Below are 14893 nucleotides of genomic sequence, written 5' to 3'. Positions count from 1 at the left end.
AGTGAAGTCAGAAATGAGATCCTCAAAGGAAGTGGGACTCCCAAAAAGCCAGTTCTTACAGACTGTATTACTTATTTAATTTCTTTGTGTCTTAGATAAATTGTATCTCAATGAATTGCAATATCCTAGTGTTGTAAGAGTGAGAAAGTCATACAGATTACCAAAGATGCAATTTAAATGGGCAGTCTAAATTTTTGTTGAAACTGGCTGAGTTAGTTTAGTTAGTGTTGCTGTAAACTAAACAGCAACAAAGCATAGGTGAAGACTGTCTACATAAAGAGTTTGTTTTCATTGAAGAAGTTATTTATAATCATAGCTTTAATTCAGCTGTAACTTCATTTTTGGTTCTATTTCAGTCTGGTTTATATTTGAAGGAATTTTTGTACAAAGTGTTAATGTCTATATGTCATTCTTCTGGAATGTGAAAAAGTCAAAATTGTCACTGTGTCAAATCTTCTACACTTTCAGTATACAGCTTCACTTAACTGTAAATGCTATATAATAGAAAAAATATGATTCATTTTGGACTGAAAGTTTGGTCTGTATGTGTAAGAATATTGTATTTTTTCCTATAGCAGAAAGATTTGCAGCACAGACCTTCTGGATCTCCACAAAGTTCGCCCCAGTGCATTTCCCCAGGTTTGTACTAAAGAATGATTTCTGTGCTCAAGGCTTATCTGTTCAATTGTATTTTTTTCTTTAATATGTTTTAAAGGCTATACACAGTGTGTTATTGAAGTATAGAAAAGGTCTCTTTTAATAAGATGGCTTCATTTTTTTTTCTATTGGGAATGGCTTAGAGGCTCCTAGCAATCTCCTGTGTGTTTTTATCTTTTTATCTTTTTATTTTTCTTTATACCTTCTTGCTGTGTAACCTCAAAATATCATGGTGAAAAGGGATCAATAAGCTAGTTTTTCATTGATTGTCTATTCTCTGGCCTCTGAAAAGACTAGAACTGTGAACTTTGTTTTACATCAGATTTTCATAATTGTCTATTTAAAACTTGCCTGCAGCTAGTGGTTGCTAGAAATCTCTAAGACAAGCTAGCACTAATGGTCTGAACATAAATCTTTGTAGAATCGAAGTGGGAAAAGGGAGCTGGGAGAAAAAAAAAAAAAAACAAGAAGAAAGAACAGCTCTATTGCAGCATAGGCTTTGAAATAGCTTTTTGCTACTGGAAAAGACCATCACGGCCACAAATGTATGATTTAAATGGCATTTTAATTTGTAGATGTTACGAGGTCTGCATTAAAAGAACATGCTTCTTCGCTTCCAGGGGATCAACTGTAACTAGAGCAGAATTATCTTCTGCCTTGCAGTTGGTCTGTTTGGTTGTTTTGATGGCTGTAAGAAAACATGAATATGGAGTGTTACTGTGTGTGCTTCGTATGTTTTTATCAGGCATCATCTGACTCGCATTGCAAGCTGTACTTCTTCATGAAACGGTTCTTACCAACAGGCAGCGCAAAGGGAATAATGGTTATAAGCAGATAAGTGACTGTTTGCATTACCAAGAATGGTTTTGTACATTTAGGGGAAAGTGCAGAGGCTAAAATAGGAAACAGTAAGGAATAATGAAAATAGGAAAAGTTGGCTGTAGGGCTTGGCGTTGAAACAGCTCTGTGGTATACAGTCTGGTCTGGTGTGCTAGGTTAACAGCGATCAATACGGCCTCTCAGCAGTCTGCAGACAGTGCTAATTGAACTCAGAAAATGGTTTTTTGTTGGTGCAGAGTCTGCTAGGCAGCCAGTACTTGTTTTCCATGGTCAAAAGCAGAAGCTGGAAGTTAAAGGAACAGCTAATAGCACGGGTGTTGTTAGTCTTTACCCACAGTATAACCCTGCAGACTGCAGTGCCCAGCAAAAAAAGCCAAAGGTATTGTATCAATGTGGAAGAGAAAGACATTTTAAGAGAGGTACGAACGGTGTTGTTTGCATCCCCCCATGCCTCTCCCCGTGTTTTGGCTCTGGAGATTTTTAGGTTTGGCCTGCCATGCTGAAACAGAACTTTATGTTCTTGGCTTATGGAACGCAGAAAGAGAACTTCATGGCTGATGATTTCAGTACTTCCCCAAATGGAAACATGGGAGCATTTATTATTAAGCCTTTGTTTAAGAAATCCTCCTTTACAAATCTTGCTAATATCTACTCCGTCTCCTCTTTTGGGACAGTGGACTTGGAGCTTATCACTTAGAGATGATGGAAGAGGACTCAGTTTACCCAGTTTGTTGTAGACTGAGAATGCACTATGTGTGTAGCCAAGAGATTTCAAATGCAAAGAAGTATCGGGAAAGGGATTTCCAGCAGGAAAAGATGCAGTGATATAATTTCTATTAAATGTCATTGATGAAACCTCCCCTGCAGCCCTAGTATGATTCTAGGCAACTGTTTCAGGGAAGATGAAGCGAGAGACAAGCAGATGTAGAGTATGGGATATCAAGAAATGTGGAAAAACCTGTTTTAGGAGAAGAAACATGAGTACCTTGATTTAGCTGTGTTTGATTGAGCAAGGCAGAAGTGGAAGGAGAGATGATTGTTAGTGGAGGTACGCTCAGGGCTGCAGACTAAGAAAGGAGAACTTTGGCAGATGGGTAGACACCATTGTTTTTACAAGAAAAGCTGTAAATTAGCAATGCGTAAGCCTTGGCTGGGAACTGGAGACCCTCTTGAACTGCTACAACAGCAAGGTCCCAAAGCAGCCCCCCAGAGAGAGTACGGGAAGAGGAGTTCGGTCTGGGTGTAAGACAAAGCTTCGTTGCAGTGGCAGAGTCCTGGGTTCAAGGATCCATGAGATCTCTTGCACTCCCGTGTCCTTAAAAGCACTTTGAATAAAGAGCAGCTGCAGACCTTGTCAGTGACCAGTTTTAAAGATTGTCTGGCTCATTCTTCATCTTTGATTTCCCTGAAGTTCCTTTTTCAAAAGGATGTATTTTGTCCCCTGTTCCTTATCATTCATTACAGACATTAGTCCTAAATAATTGTATGCATTTTTTATAAGTCTATTACAGGCTTCCATGTATTGTGTAATAGTGATTAAAGTTTTAAATATCTTTCCAGTTCACAGTCTGTCTAGATTTAAAAAGCATTAAAAAGCTGCAGTATTAAAATTAAATTTAGCTCTGGTGGCTGTTACTTTCAGTGTGTGTGCATGCAGATATAAATCACTCTGTAGCAATAAGCATTGCAAAGAACTTGCGGTTTTTATGTGGTCTCAGATTTTTCTTGCTTGCCATGAAATGTTCTGTGCCCTTATACGGTAGGGTGTGAATAATTGTGTGTAGGTTCTGGTGTTTTACTAAAGGAGAAGATACTTTGCAATTTCCACACTAAATGGGCACAGTAGGGACCAATTTCCTGCACTTCAGACCTGCTGATTTAGCCAATACAGTAAGTTAAGTGGCAGCTTTACATTTCTAGAAGGATCACAGGTAGTATAAAAACAGTGCATCTCTGGGGCCACTTTACTGTGCCAAGTCTGAGGGCAGCCAGTAGTGAGCATGGGGAATACAAATTCAAAAAGCAGCGGCAGAAGCAATGCGATTCCAGCTCATCCCGAGCTGTCTTTTTGTGGTTCCTTTTCGAGAAAATGGAATGAGAATGTTTTTTTGGACAATGAGCTCTTGACATCCAAGATCCTGTCTGTTCTCCGTCCACATTCAGAGAGAGGCTTGAGAGCAGGCGATCTGCAGTGTACGCCTCATTTTCTGAGTACCAATTCAATTTTTGCCTCTCTAGCTGCTTCTCTGAAGGAGCAGCCCCGAAGTCTTCTCCTGGGACCGGATGGCACCCCAGTACTGTCACGGAATCTCGGTATGACTATCGCCCAAAGAGGAAATTCTCACTCTTCACTGAATACTGCTGGAACTGTTAATAAATTTGGGTAAGTAAATTGCTTCTGTTCTAATTCACTAGCATCTGCTTCCCCCCATGTGAAAAGAAAAACAATTTCTGAACTGAAGCAAGAACTCACTTTGTCTGTCAAGCTCAAAAGAGATAAACTGAGATTTTAATGCTGAAATTAATTTCCCTGAACAGTAAGCTGTTTGTTTTTTGGTTTAAATCACCTTATCTTTAGTCCCTCTGTTGTGAAAGATATCATATAAAATAGGGCAGTATTTGAGTATCTCTGTCTAGATTATGGGTTGCATGGGTATATCTGTCTTCAGACTTGTTGAAATTCGGTAATCTCATTCTGAGTTCAGTTATTCTAGGTCCTGCTATTTCAGACTAGTGTAGGAGACAGCAGTGTTTTAAATTGTAGGATACCTTGATTAAAATAGTAAACAAATTGAATGCTATCTGCTGTTTTAAGTAGTTATTTACTTTTTATGTGCCATAGTTATGCTCCCTTCTCAGTCAAAGTGCCCTTTGTACTCTGAACTGGCTGGGCTTGTCACCAGGTGATGTCTTGTAAAATGTCATACCAGAGGTTACAAACTTGCTCGTGCTGCTCTAATTAAAACTGTAATATTTCAGTGATGGAGTTGCTAAATTGATTTGACTGTTCAAAGTTGGAGTGCAATGATAGTTTTTATATATTTGAAGCTAATTGCACATTAGTTTAGGAAAGATGCCTGTTAAACTAGACGAATATTTTTTTTTTTTTGGTCAAGCAACTTAAAAAAAAGTGTTTATGTTCTGTTTTGGTCCCTTGGTCTAATTTCTTTGGCCATTTAGACTAATTTCAGGAGACATGGATGAAGGGGATTCGGGCTTTATAAAATTTAAGCAGACTTCAGATGATGTTGTCTCGCTTGCACCTTCAACAGCAGACTCCATTTTTCTGGAAGGTATGGAATTTCTGTGCTTTTCAGGATATTTGTGCAATTTCTTACACGGTTTTAAAGCAGCACTGAGATGTTTTTACTTTTGCTGTTGTTAATGATGGAAATGAGGGATATGGTGGAAAACAAATTAATAATAATAGAAACTGAATGTGCTTTTGGTCTAGATGCATGTTCTGTATCCTTCCGAAATGAAATAGAAACAGATGCTCATGAGTTCGAGGCAGAGTCTTGGAGTGTTGCAGTGGAACAGTCTTATGCAAAAAGGCAAAAGAAAGACATTATAAAGAGGCAAGATGTCATTTATGGTAAGTGTATTTGTTATTTTTGTTATTCTTACAACTTTTTCATAGTGCCACTGTTTTGAAACAAGGCAGAAATCATTTTTACTGGCTCCCACTTTGAGCTGTGCTTGAAAACTGAAGTTGAGTGAAGATCTTCAAGTCTGTTACCTGTTGTAGTGTGCAAAAGTGCTCCTATTAATGATTTTAAGCAACCCATAGTTTTCAGTCTGCCTGTGTAAGCAGCAAAGCCCAGCAATACCATTAGGGAATAGCTCAGCTGAAATGGGGAGATGTCGTTAAATAAGTAGGGCCAGTCAGTCTTTGGTTGGGAGATGAACAGGGCAAACTGAGGAGCTTCACATCAAGGATGCACAGATTGTGGTGAAGAAGGTGGTGCAAAAGATGGTGGCTTTCGGAGCCTGCTCTTCTATATTTCACTAGTCACTGCGCAGCTGTAAATGTCTTCTGGTTTGTTTGTTTGTTTTTAATTTCCCCTTGCCCAGAGCTAATGCAGACTGAAATGCACCATGTTAGGACACTGAAAATAATGCTGAAAGTATACTCCAAAGCCATGAGAGAGGAACTGCAGTTCCCAAATGCAGTCATCAACAAGCTCTTCCCCTGTGTGGATGAGCTGCTGGAGATGCATGGGCAATTTCTGCTCCAATTAAAGGAGCGACGAAAGGAATCCTTGGAAGAAGGCAGTGACCGAAATTACATCATCCAGAACATTGGAGACCTCTTGGTAAAACAGGTGTGAATTGAATTCTACCAACGTTGTTGACACTATAATTTTTAAAAACCTTACTGTAAGGTTAAAGTTATGTTATGTAAAGATTGATTTAATACTGGGTGTGAGATAATCTTCCCAGTGTAATGTGTGAACATGACTCCCAGGATTTAATATGAAATGTTCATTAAATGCTCTTTGGGCACGTGCGTATGCGTGTTGTGGGATATGAGGCTGCAGATGGTTTGATTCTATTTTTCATCTGTTCCAAAAGTAATATATTCCTGGTGTCCATCCCAAACGTGGCTCTCTTCATTTAATGCCGAGCTTCTTGGTTATGACCTTTTAAAAATGCAGTGAAGATCCTTTGAACTCATTACAGCGTTAGCACCCATTCTGGTGTGGAGTGGATGCAACAATTTGTTTCCTATATCCTGACCATTTTTTGCCCTTCACCTTTTACAGTCCTCAGTCTTTTTAAGTGCAGAGGGCCAGAAATCCTTTTAAAAATTCTCCTAATGACTACCATCATTTAATGTTTGGTTATCTTGTGGTATTCCAAGCTCTCAGATGTCACACTGTATAGATCTCATTTCTGGCACAGAGGGAATTGAAATACTGCAGAAATGTCTCAGAAATCAGTTACCATGAGACCGTGTTAAACCTGGGTCTTACAGTGGAGGTAGGTTTACTCTTAATGATTCGTGTCTTTCCTTCTTATTTTTCCGGTTAGTTTTCAGGTGAAAATGGGGAGAGAATGAAAGAAAAATACGGTGTGTTCTGTTGTGGACACAATGAAGCTGTTAGTCACTATAAAGACCTGCTCCAAAGCAATAAGAAGTTCCAAAATTTAATAAAGGTAAACAACAACCAGAATTCTGCATTGTTGACTGTGCAAAATATACTTGACTGCTTTAGGTTTTATTTTGTGCTTTGACATCTCGTAAATTTGAATGAGCAGGGTTAGAGGCGTGTTCTTGCTATTTGATGGATTGTTAGCTTCTTGTACTTTAGATCTTTTGAGCTGTTTGGCACAGGTATTAAATTTGAGGCAGGCTCTTGAGAGCACAGAGGACTGGGAAGTAGAGGATTTGTTCTATTCACTGACTGGTCTGCTCTATCACTGTCTTTGTAAATTGGCTTGATAATAAATTAAATCAATGATAAATGCTGTTGATGAACTACTGCAGAAAAAGCAGGCGCTCTTAGTCTAGTTTTGCCCACTGCATTATCTTTCCAAAACCAGAAGATTGGCTCCGGGGGTGTTTGGTTTTCTGCTGTACACTGTAATGTGCAATTAATAGGAAGGACTGAAGAGACACAGCCGAATTGGAAGCGTGTAACCTGAATCTCAGGAGGCTTTGCACAGTCCTAAGTATTCTCATTTTCCAGTCCTCAGTAAGTGATACTGTGTGAACTTTCCAACAGGGCTCTATACTTACAGCTCTTCTTAACTAGGCGTCTTTTAAAGTGAGAACCCTTTACTGTCAAGGAACTAAAGAAGTGACCAGAGTAAGTTTTTAAAATAAATAGCCACAGTCCTTGTAAAGAAAGATCTTGGTACTGTATTTTTCTGCCAGGGTTCTGTACCTGCAGTCAGACTAACTGTTGGGATTCTGCTTTGCAGTCTTCCCTTTCTAAACAGAAATGTGTTTCTGTAGGTCAGCCTGCTGGTGAACATATAGTGGTAAAAGAAACACTTAGTTTATTCATAATTGACCTAATTTGGCTGTTAGGTGGTGGACTCTGGTTTTAAAAATATATCACTTATGTATTTAAGGACTGATCCTATTATACAAGGCAATCAGTCAGCAAATAGGCAGTCAAACAGTTCAGATTTGGAACTTTCTCTGCTTGGTTCCAGCTTTAGTTAACAGTAGTTGGAAAGAATACCTAAAATATTTTTCTAGTAATAAAAGCAATTCTTTGGTGTTATCAGGAGTTTAGCTTTAGTAAAAGAGTGCAGCTAATTTTGTGGTGCTACGCCTAATTGTACAAAAATGTTTTGAGACAGAGAACGTGTGAATGGAGGGGTGAGGGAGTTAGAAGAGCGATAGATACAGTGGATGTGATGAGCCTGTCGTCTTTTCCAGAAAATTGGCAACTGTTCCATTGTAAGGAGACTTGGTGTTCAGGAGTGTATCCTGCTAGTTACACAGCGCATCACCAAATATCCAGTCTTGGTGGAACGTATTATTCAGAATACAGAAGGTAGGTTGTTCATTCTTTCCTAGAAACCTCACAGTTGTCTGCTGATCCTTTTTCTCCTGTGTTTTGCGTGTTCTTTCCTCAGACAAGGAGGGACAGGCTGGTACTGCCTTATTCCTGCTTTCATGCTTCTTTGTTAGCTTCCCTTTCTAGATGCAGACCCTGATCAGTCTCACCTCATCAGAGGGTCTAGAGCAGTGTTCAGTTTCAAGTCTGCAACCTCAAAACCATAGTAGTTAAGCCTGTCAGTTCATTAGAGATTTATAGCTTTGGGATATTTTATTTTGTTTTATTTTTAAATTTAAGCTCTTAGGAAATACTGTTAGATGTTCAGTATGGAACCTTCTTGTTACAGTGTGTTTGGGTGGCTCATATCTTGCATTCCGGAGTTGAAAACGTGACTGACTGCTACTCTTTTCTCTCAGCTGGAACTAGAGATTATGAAGATCTGACCCAGGCCCTTAGTTTAATTAAGGACACAATCACTCATGTAGATGCCATGGTAAATGAGTGCGAGAAGGGGCAGCGCCTTAAAGAGATTATGCATAAAATGGAACTAAAATCGTCTGTGAAATGCAAGAATGGGCTTTTCTTCCGGAAGGAGGACATGGGGCAGAGGCGGCTTCTGCTGGATGGGATGCTGTACTGGAAAGCCGCATCGGGGCGACTCAAAGGTAGAGCACCGGGAGGGGGAAAAGTACAACTAGGAAACAAGATTTTTTTTTTTTAAAACCTCTTTTTTTAGTAACTGTTTATTACTGATCGATTGAGTATAAAATAAGATTACAATAACCTGCTTGTTCAATTGGATGCTGGAGGAAATAGCACTTGTTCTATTCTTGGCTTGTCCAATAAGCATCTCTATAATGGTGCATGATAAGTTCCTTACGCTGTTTGCTTATTATCTGTCTGATCTGCTTTCCAATTCAAGAAGGAGGTCTTGAGATAGATGACAAAGCTTTGAGTCACACTGACTTAGTCTCCTGTGGGAAGGCATTATCTTGTGCGAGCTCGGGTTCACACCTCGAAAAGTTGTCGTCAACCCCGTGACAGCTTCATTCTGCATAATGTTTGTTTTGCCAGAAAATCAAAACAGCGGCCATCCGTGAATATTTTAACAGCTTCAGTGCTCAAGTGTTCAGGGAGAAGCTTCAGTGGCACACAAAATGCAGCCAAGAGTAGGTGGTACTGTGAATGTGTGCAGTTGCAGAAGAATCTGCTGTTGAGGGAGACACGTTCCCTCGTGAGCGTTTGAGTCAGTGTGCAGGATGCCTATGTAGGTGTTTTCAAGCTTTAAATCAGCTCTGTTTGTATTGTGCTGGTTCTGCACGACTGCAAGCTGTCTCTGGACAAACCAGGTGGAAGGCAGTAGCAAACCCAGTAGTGCCAACGTTGATGTGCTATTCCCTGACCCACAGGAAGTTTAAGTCAAGTGATTTTTGAGTCTGGACCAGTCTTTCTGCTTTTAAAATCTTTTTTTTTTTTTCCCCCCTCTGTTGTTGCTGTAGATATTCTGGCAGTCCTGTTAACTGATGTACTGTTGCTCTTACAAGAAAAGGACCAAAAATATACATTTGCATCAGTGGTAGGTATTGTTCTCCTTATTTAATACATTCACTTAGAGTATTTATGAAAGTGACAGTAACTGCAGAAGAAATAGAGATGTTAGATACTTATTATGGTAGGTTCAGAAGGAAAATTAAGTTAATAAACCAGCCAACTATTGTGGAATCATTCTTTCTGAAGCAGTTCTGGTACTTGTTGAATCCCTCCCACTGTCTCTTAGTGCAAAATAGTGATCTCTTGCATCAGCCAGTTCTAGCTGCCGGATCTCCTGTGGTTTTCTGATGCCATGAGCATGTTGTGAGGTTCACTGCTTCTCTGTTTCTTGTGCTGTGACTTTCCCTTTTACTGAACTTTGTCAGGCTGCTATTTGATACAAGTCATGTATGTTAAACATGCTAGAACTGTGCTTTGAAAAGGCACTTGCAAGTAGGGTCTGCTTCTGTTTGTTAATGTGCAGGGAAAGAATCTTCCATTTCGGTTAGGAACATGGTAACCGTGGTTGTAGTAGCCTAAGATTTACTGGGGGCAGAGACCTTTCCCGAACTAAATGTAATAAGATCTAAATGCAAATGCAGTTACTGCAGCACTCTAGAGCACCCAGTGGATTCACTTGCTTTTCTAGGGCATTTCCACAGGTATCCTCAGAGCAGTTAATGGTGTACATTTTGTCCTGATCTAGTTCAGTTATGGCTGTAATAGAACCAGTAACAGAAAACTATTTTATGTAATTGTTTTCTTGGATGTATTTTTTTCAAGACATTAACATTAGAGCTGAGTTCTAATGGCAAAATCTATTTTAGTGACCTCAGGGCTGTAAAAGCAACTGCTTTTCAAATTAACCATCTTCTAATGCACACAATGGGGATACTTTCACGAATCAGGATGGCTGGAAGTTGTTTGCTCTTGAACAGCATTAGGTGAATCTTTGAACAATAGTTCATTTTGTGACATTGACTCCGATAGGCTAATTCTGCCCTGTTTTCCAAAACGCATCTGAGCTATGAGCAGAAGAGTAGGTTCATAGAGGGGAACAACATACTGAAACATACTGTGAATGTACAGTGTCTCGACTGCTGGGGCAGTTTTCCATATGACTGCTGTTGCTTTGAGATAAGTGTGAGTAGCTTACATCGAGGCTAAAGCATTGTTCCCAAGAAATCAGAGCATGCATGCATGTTCTTAGTCAGTGTAGCTGTTCCACTGCGAGGTCATGCCCTGGTTTATATGGCCCCTAGTAACTTCTCTGTGAGCACATATCATACAGTTGCTTATGACAGTCCCCAAAGCTGATCTCTGCTACACAGTGGGGTTGTTTCCCCCTCCAGTAACATGCTCTACAGTTACAGACTGATCAGGTTTTTGCATTTTTGTATGTATACAGTTTATTTTGAAATTTAGATATCATTTCTCTGACAGTAAATCAAGCGAGAGGAGCAGATGGATCTGTTTTTCCAGTGACCTCTGTTCATGGCTTGAATTGCAGTACAGCTGCTCAGAGAAGTTGGCAAAACCTGGTGTTCCTGATGCCTGTTTCACAGTTCAGTTTTTGTACCATCACCCCAGATGTTCCTGTGACGGTTCAGCAGTTAGAAAGAGCCGTTTTCTTCTGGGAAGAATCTTTCTAGGCTACATATATTGGACCTATGCTGTATGAAGCATGGATAGGCTTTTAGTAACTAATATCCCTCCTGTAAATTTGTTTTCACTGCAAAGACTGACAGCTAATCCAGTTAATCCTGAGTTATACAATATACTATCTGTCACCTTGTATTATTATTTACAGGGCCTGAAGGCACACTGTAACACCTCTGTGTTACGTTTTTCTTTTTTAGCTAACTTGCCAACTTAGAACTTCTAACACTTTTATTCTCTTCTTCCACTTCAGATGTGTCGTTAAGGTTTTTATTTTCTTTTTAAAATTTTGGTTTTGCCTCGTTTTGAGCCTGTTCTTGACTTCTGGGTCCCAGTGGGAATCCTCAGATGTTTATATTGATACATGCTTTAATAGTCAATCAGGTACCAACACCTCTTGATTTTGACATGTACATTCTTCATTCCATGTTTTGATCTATGGTTAATGAGTAAAAAATAACAATGTCAAAAGTGTCCCATGAAGAGGCCATAGCAATGAAGTTAGTGTTGCGATATTACGGCTGGTGGTGACCCCGTAGAAGTAGGAAGACAGAGGGAGCTAGGCAGCATGAACCCTAAAGAATGTATATATGTAGCACAATAAATTGTATTTTGTTTTACAGGACTCTAAACAACCAGTTATCTCATTGCAAAAGTTGATTGTAAGAGAGGTAGCTAATGATGAAAAGGCAATGTTCTTAATTAGCGCTTCCTTAAAAGGACCAGAAATGTATGAAATTCACACAAGCTCAAAAGAGGAGAGGAATTCCTGGATAGCACACATCCGCAGAGCTGTAGAAAGGTAAATGATGAGTGAAAGCTGGAGGGCTTGATTTCTTGCTCATCTGTCTTCTCTTTGCAGGACTCATAGGTGTAAATTTATTGTAAAAATACATTTGACTATGCCGAAACTTTCTTTGTAACATTGATGCGTGCAATTCTGTTTGTGGTCGTTGGGAAGAAGCCACTCACAAAGATGCAATAAAAACCAGCCAAAGACTTTATTCTGCTTTTTCTAAAAAATAAACAAAAAAATTGGCTCACTGATGTGAAATGCAACAGGGCTTTGGATAAGGGAAGAAGAACGGTGCACAAGATAAACTGCATCCTGGGCAAAAGCTTCAAGTTGAATGCTGAGATAGTTTTATGTAATGTGTAAATCAAACATATATCTGTCTCCCCCTTTTTACAGCTGTCCTGATGAAGAAGGAGAAACATTTAATGAACCTGAAGAAGAGAGGAGGCTGGCTGAAGCGAGAGCTGCTAAGTTAAAAGATTTTCAAGGTAATGACTTAGTTACGTATTCCATGAACTGCTGCTCGGCATCATTTGTGATTTATGTCTTATTCTTTTATCACACGATGTGATCAAGTTTCTCCTTCATAAGTCCTTCAAGGTAGTGCAAGGCTACATAGAAAAAGTTACATTAAATAAGTTTAATAAGCTCTGTATGCTCCATGAGTTTTCCCCTTAGCTGTTAATTATATCTCTGCATTCGATGCTCTGACCATAAAATGAATAGTAATCTTCCAAATTGAACATTGTACTCTGACGGTGATTAGGAAGGCAGAACTGAGTTTATTTCTTCCTTTAGAGCGTTTGAACGTTGAAGATGACCTGATTATGCAAAGTCTAATTGAGAAGCAACAGATTTATCTAGAAATGGCTGAAATGAATGGGTTTGAAGACCATTCCCAAGGATCCCGATCTAGGCAGCTTCTTCGGGGAGATATCTCAGAAAATCTGCAAGGAGAGGCTCTTTTGAAGTCTGCAGTGACAGAAGGTAAATGCAGTGTGGGGATGTGTATGTGTTCACTCTGCTGCAGGGTTGGAGATAAGCACGTAGGATCTAAGTACAGGTCCTGAAAATCATCCTGTAATAACATAATACTTACATGTAACAGTGTTCAGACTTCCTTATTCTCAGAACCAATCTGCAAGATAGGTAAAGTGCACCATGTGTTTTTAGGTAGAGGACCTACTCCACAGCTTGGACTTTTTTATTTTTAAGGATCAACCAGTGAAGTCATAGGACGAGTCTATTCAGATGGGCAACCAAGTGCTCTAATAATACACCTATCCTGAAATATAATACTATGTGAGGGTTGTAGATTAAAATATCCTATCTAAAGATGGTATATTTAGAAAGAAAATAAGCCCAAATGTAAGTTTTATTTTGGGAAAAAAACAACAGCAGCAACAAAAACCACTGAAGGCTTGGTAATCTAACTTGTAGTGAAGGAAGAGGTCATCTTTATGTGTGCAATACAAAGAGCCTGTCGTAAAGAGCTAGTCACAAAGGAAAATTCATCTGTACTGCAGGAAACCTCTCGAACTGCCTAATCTTTTCATGTACTTGATGGTTTAATTTTTTTTTTAACTTGTTAGCATGATGCACTTGTCTCGCTGCGTAGACATGGCTATTTACATGACATGTTCTCCTCTTTCCTAGCTGAAAATCTCCAGAATCTTATCTTCACTCACTTTGGCAGTGGATCCTGTCAGCCTGAAGATGGCTCTGGGTCAGGACTCCCCAGGAGAGCAGAGACCTTTGGAGGATATGACAGTAGTCCCTCAATTTCAAATAAAAGTAAGAAAGGGACCATTCGGCATTCTTCTGAGCTTCTTAGCTCTTTACTGTGTTTGTACAGAGAACAAGATAAGAACAATGAGTGAAGTGAGGCTCTGATGTAAGGAAGCTTCACCAGGCTCTAAGAGAAGGACAGAGCAAATTTCTACGATGTGTTATTAGCATGTTGTATATTTTGCTTCCAATACTAACGCTAGAGAGCAGAGTAGGGCTCTAGGATGGTGTTATGCTAAGGGCATTACCATAACCCATATTTTCTAATTACCACAATGTGAGCTGCTCATACTCCACTCTTCTTTCAGGTGGTAGTTTTAGGAAGAGCAGTGGTGGTGACCAGAGACAGGGGGACTGGAGAGGCCCAGCAGTATGTTCAGATGTGCAACTCCATGACCTCCCTTCTGATGCAGAAGAAGGATCTCAAACAGTATGTTGGGCTTATGCATGATTTAAATGCGTTTCCTCGTGTTCCTCTTCATAACAGTGGTGCAGAACAAATATCTCAAAAGTTGCAGTAGCTGGTAGGGCTAGACTGTGAGAGTTCTGTCTGTCTAATTACTAGACTCTACTAAGGAGGTTTTGTGGGACGAGTTGATAGCTTGGCACTTGAGAGGTGTGATCATTTGGATTATATTTGTTCATTTGATGCTGTAGCGTTAACGCTAGCTTTAATCACCATGCGTCTGTTTCAGCCTGGCCTCTGATTTAACTATTTCTGATATGTGTCCTTCAGTGTATCAGGCTCTGGAGCAGCAATCTCTGCTCCAGCAATAAATGCTGTTCCCTAATGAAATGGACCCTTCCAGCTCGTTCTGGCAGCACTACCAAGGCCAAGTGTCTCTAGCGCAGATGTCGTTTTTGTCTGTTTTACAGAGCGATGTAGCAAGGCTGGATGACAGCAGTGCTTTTCAGCCCGCCCTGGAGTCTGAGGTGTGTTACTTCTGCTCTTAGGAAATCTAATGAGAAATAGCCGTGTTATAATAATAGCATGCAAAACCAAACCAAACAAACCCCACCAAAAACTCAATATTTTTAACGTCTGTGGAACCACAAGCACATCAACAGCCTGTACCTTATGACTCTAACGCACTGTGAATGCAGA

At 39.8% G+C, this 14893-nt stretch overlaps 1 protein-coding gene across 4 annotated transcripts in view; it reads left to right on the top strand.

The window, feature by feature from the left end:
* ARHGEF18 (Rho/Rac guanine nucleotide exchange factor 18) overlaps positions 1-14893 on the top strand; it is a 50002-nt gene that overhangs the window by 25682 nt on the left and 9427 nt on the right. For 2 of the 4 annotated variants that reach the window (XM_009934166.2, XM_075444048.1), the window contains 15 exons: positions 576-639; positions 3736-3880; positions 4678-4790; positions 4952-5092; positions 5572-5822; positions 6532-6657; positions 7892-8009; positions 8432-8680; positions 9515-9591; positions 11828-12006; positions 12397-12488; positions 12799-12987; positions 13657-13794; positions 14097-14218; positions 14665-14721. In XM_009934166.2, coding sequence (XP_009932468.2) covers positions 576-639; positions 3736-3880; positions 4678-4790; positions 4952-5092; positions 5572-5822; positions 6532-6657; positions 7892-8009; positions 8432-8680; positions 9515-9591; positions 11828-12006; positions 12397-12488; positions 12799-12987; positions 13657-13794; positions 14097-14218; positions 14665-14721 — 2061 coding nt within the window. The remainder of the gene's footprint in view (positions 1-575; positions 640-3735; positions 3881-4677; positions 4791-4951; positions 5093-5571; positions 5823-6531; positions 6658-7891; positions 8010-8431; positions 8681-9514; positions 9592-11827; positions 12007-12396; positions 12489-12798; positions 12988-13656; positions 13795-14096; positions 14219-14664; positions 14722-14893) is intronic. The other 2 variants (XM_075444049.1, XM_075444050.1) reach the window with 2 other exon arrangements.

This window comes from Opisthocomus hoazin, chromosome 27 (assembly GCF_030867145.1).
Source record: "Opisthocomus hoazin isolate bOpiHoa1 chromosome 27, bOpiHoa1.hap1, whole genome shotgun sequence".
Lineage (NCBI taxonomy): Eukaryota > Metazoa > Chordata > Aves > Opisthocomiformes > Opisthocomidae > Opisthocomus > Opisthocomus hoazin.
This window is presented reverse-complemented; position numbering and strand designations above follow the sequence as displayed.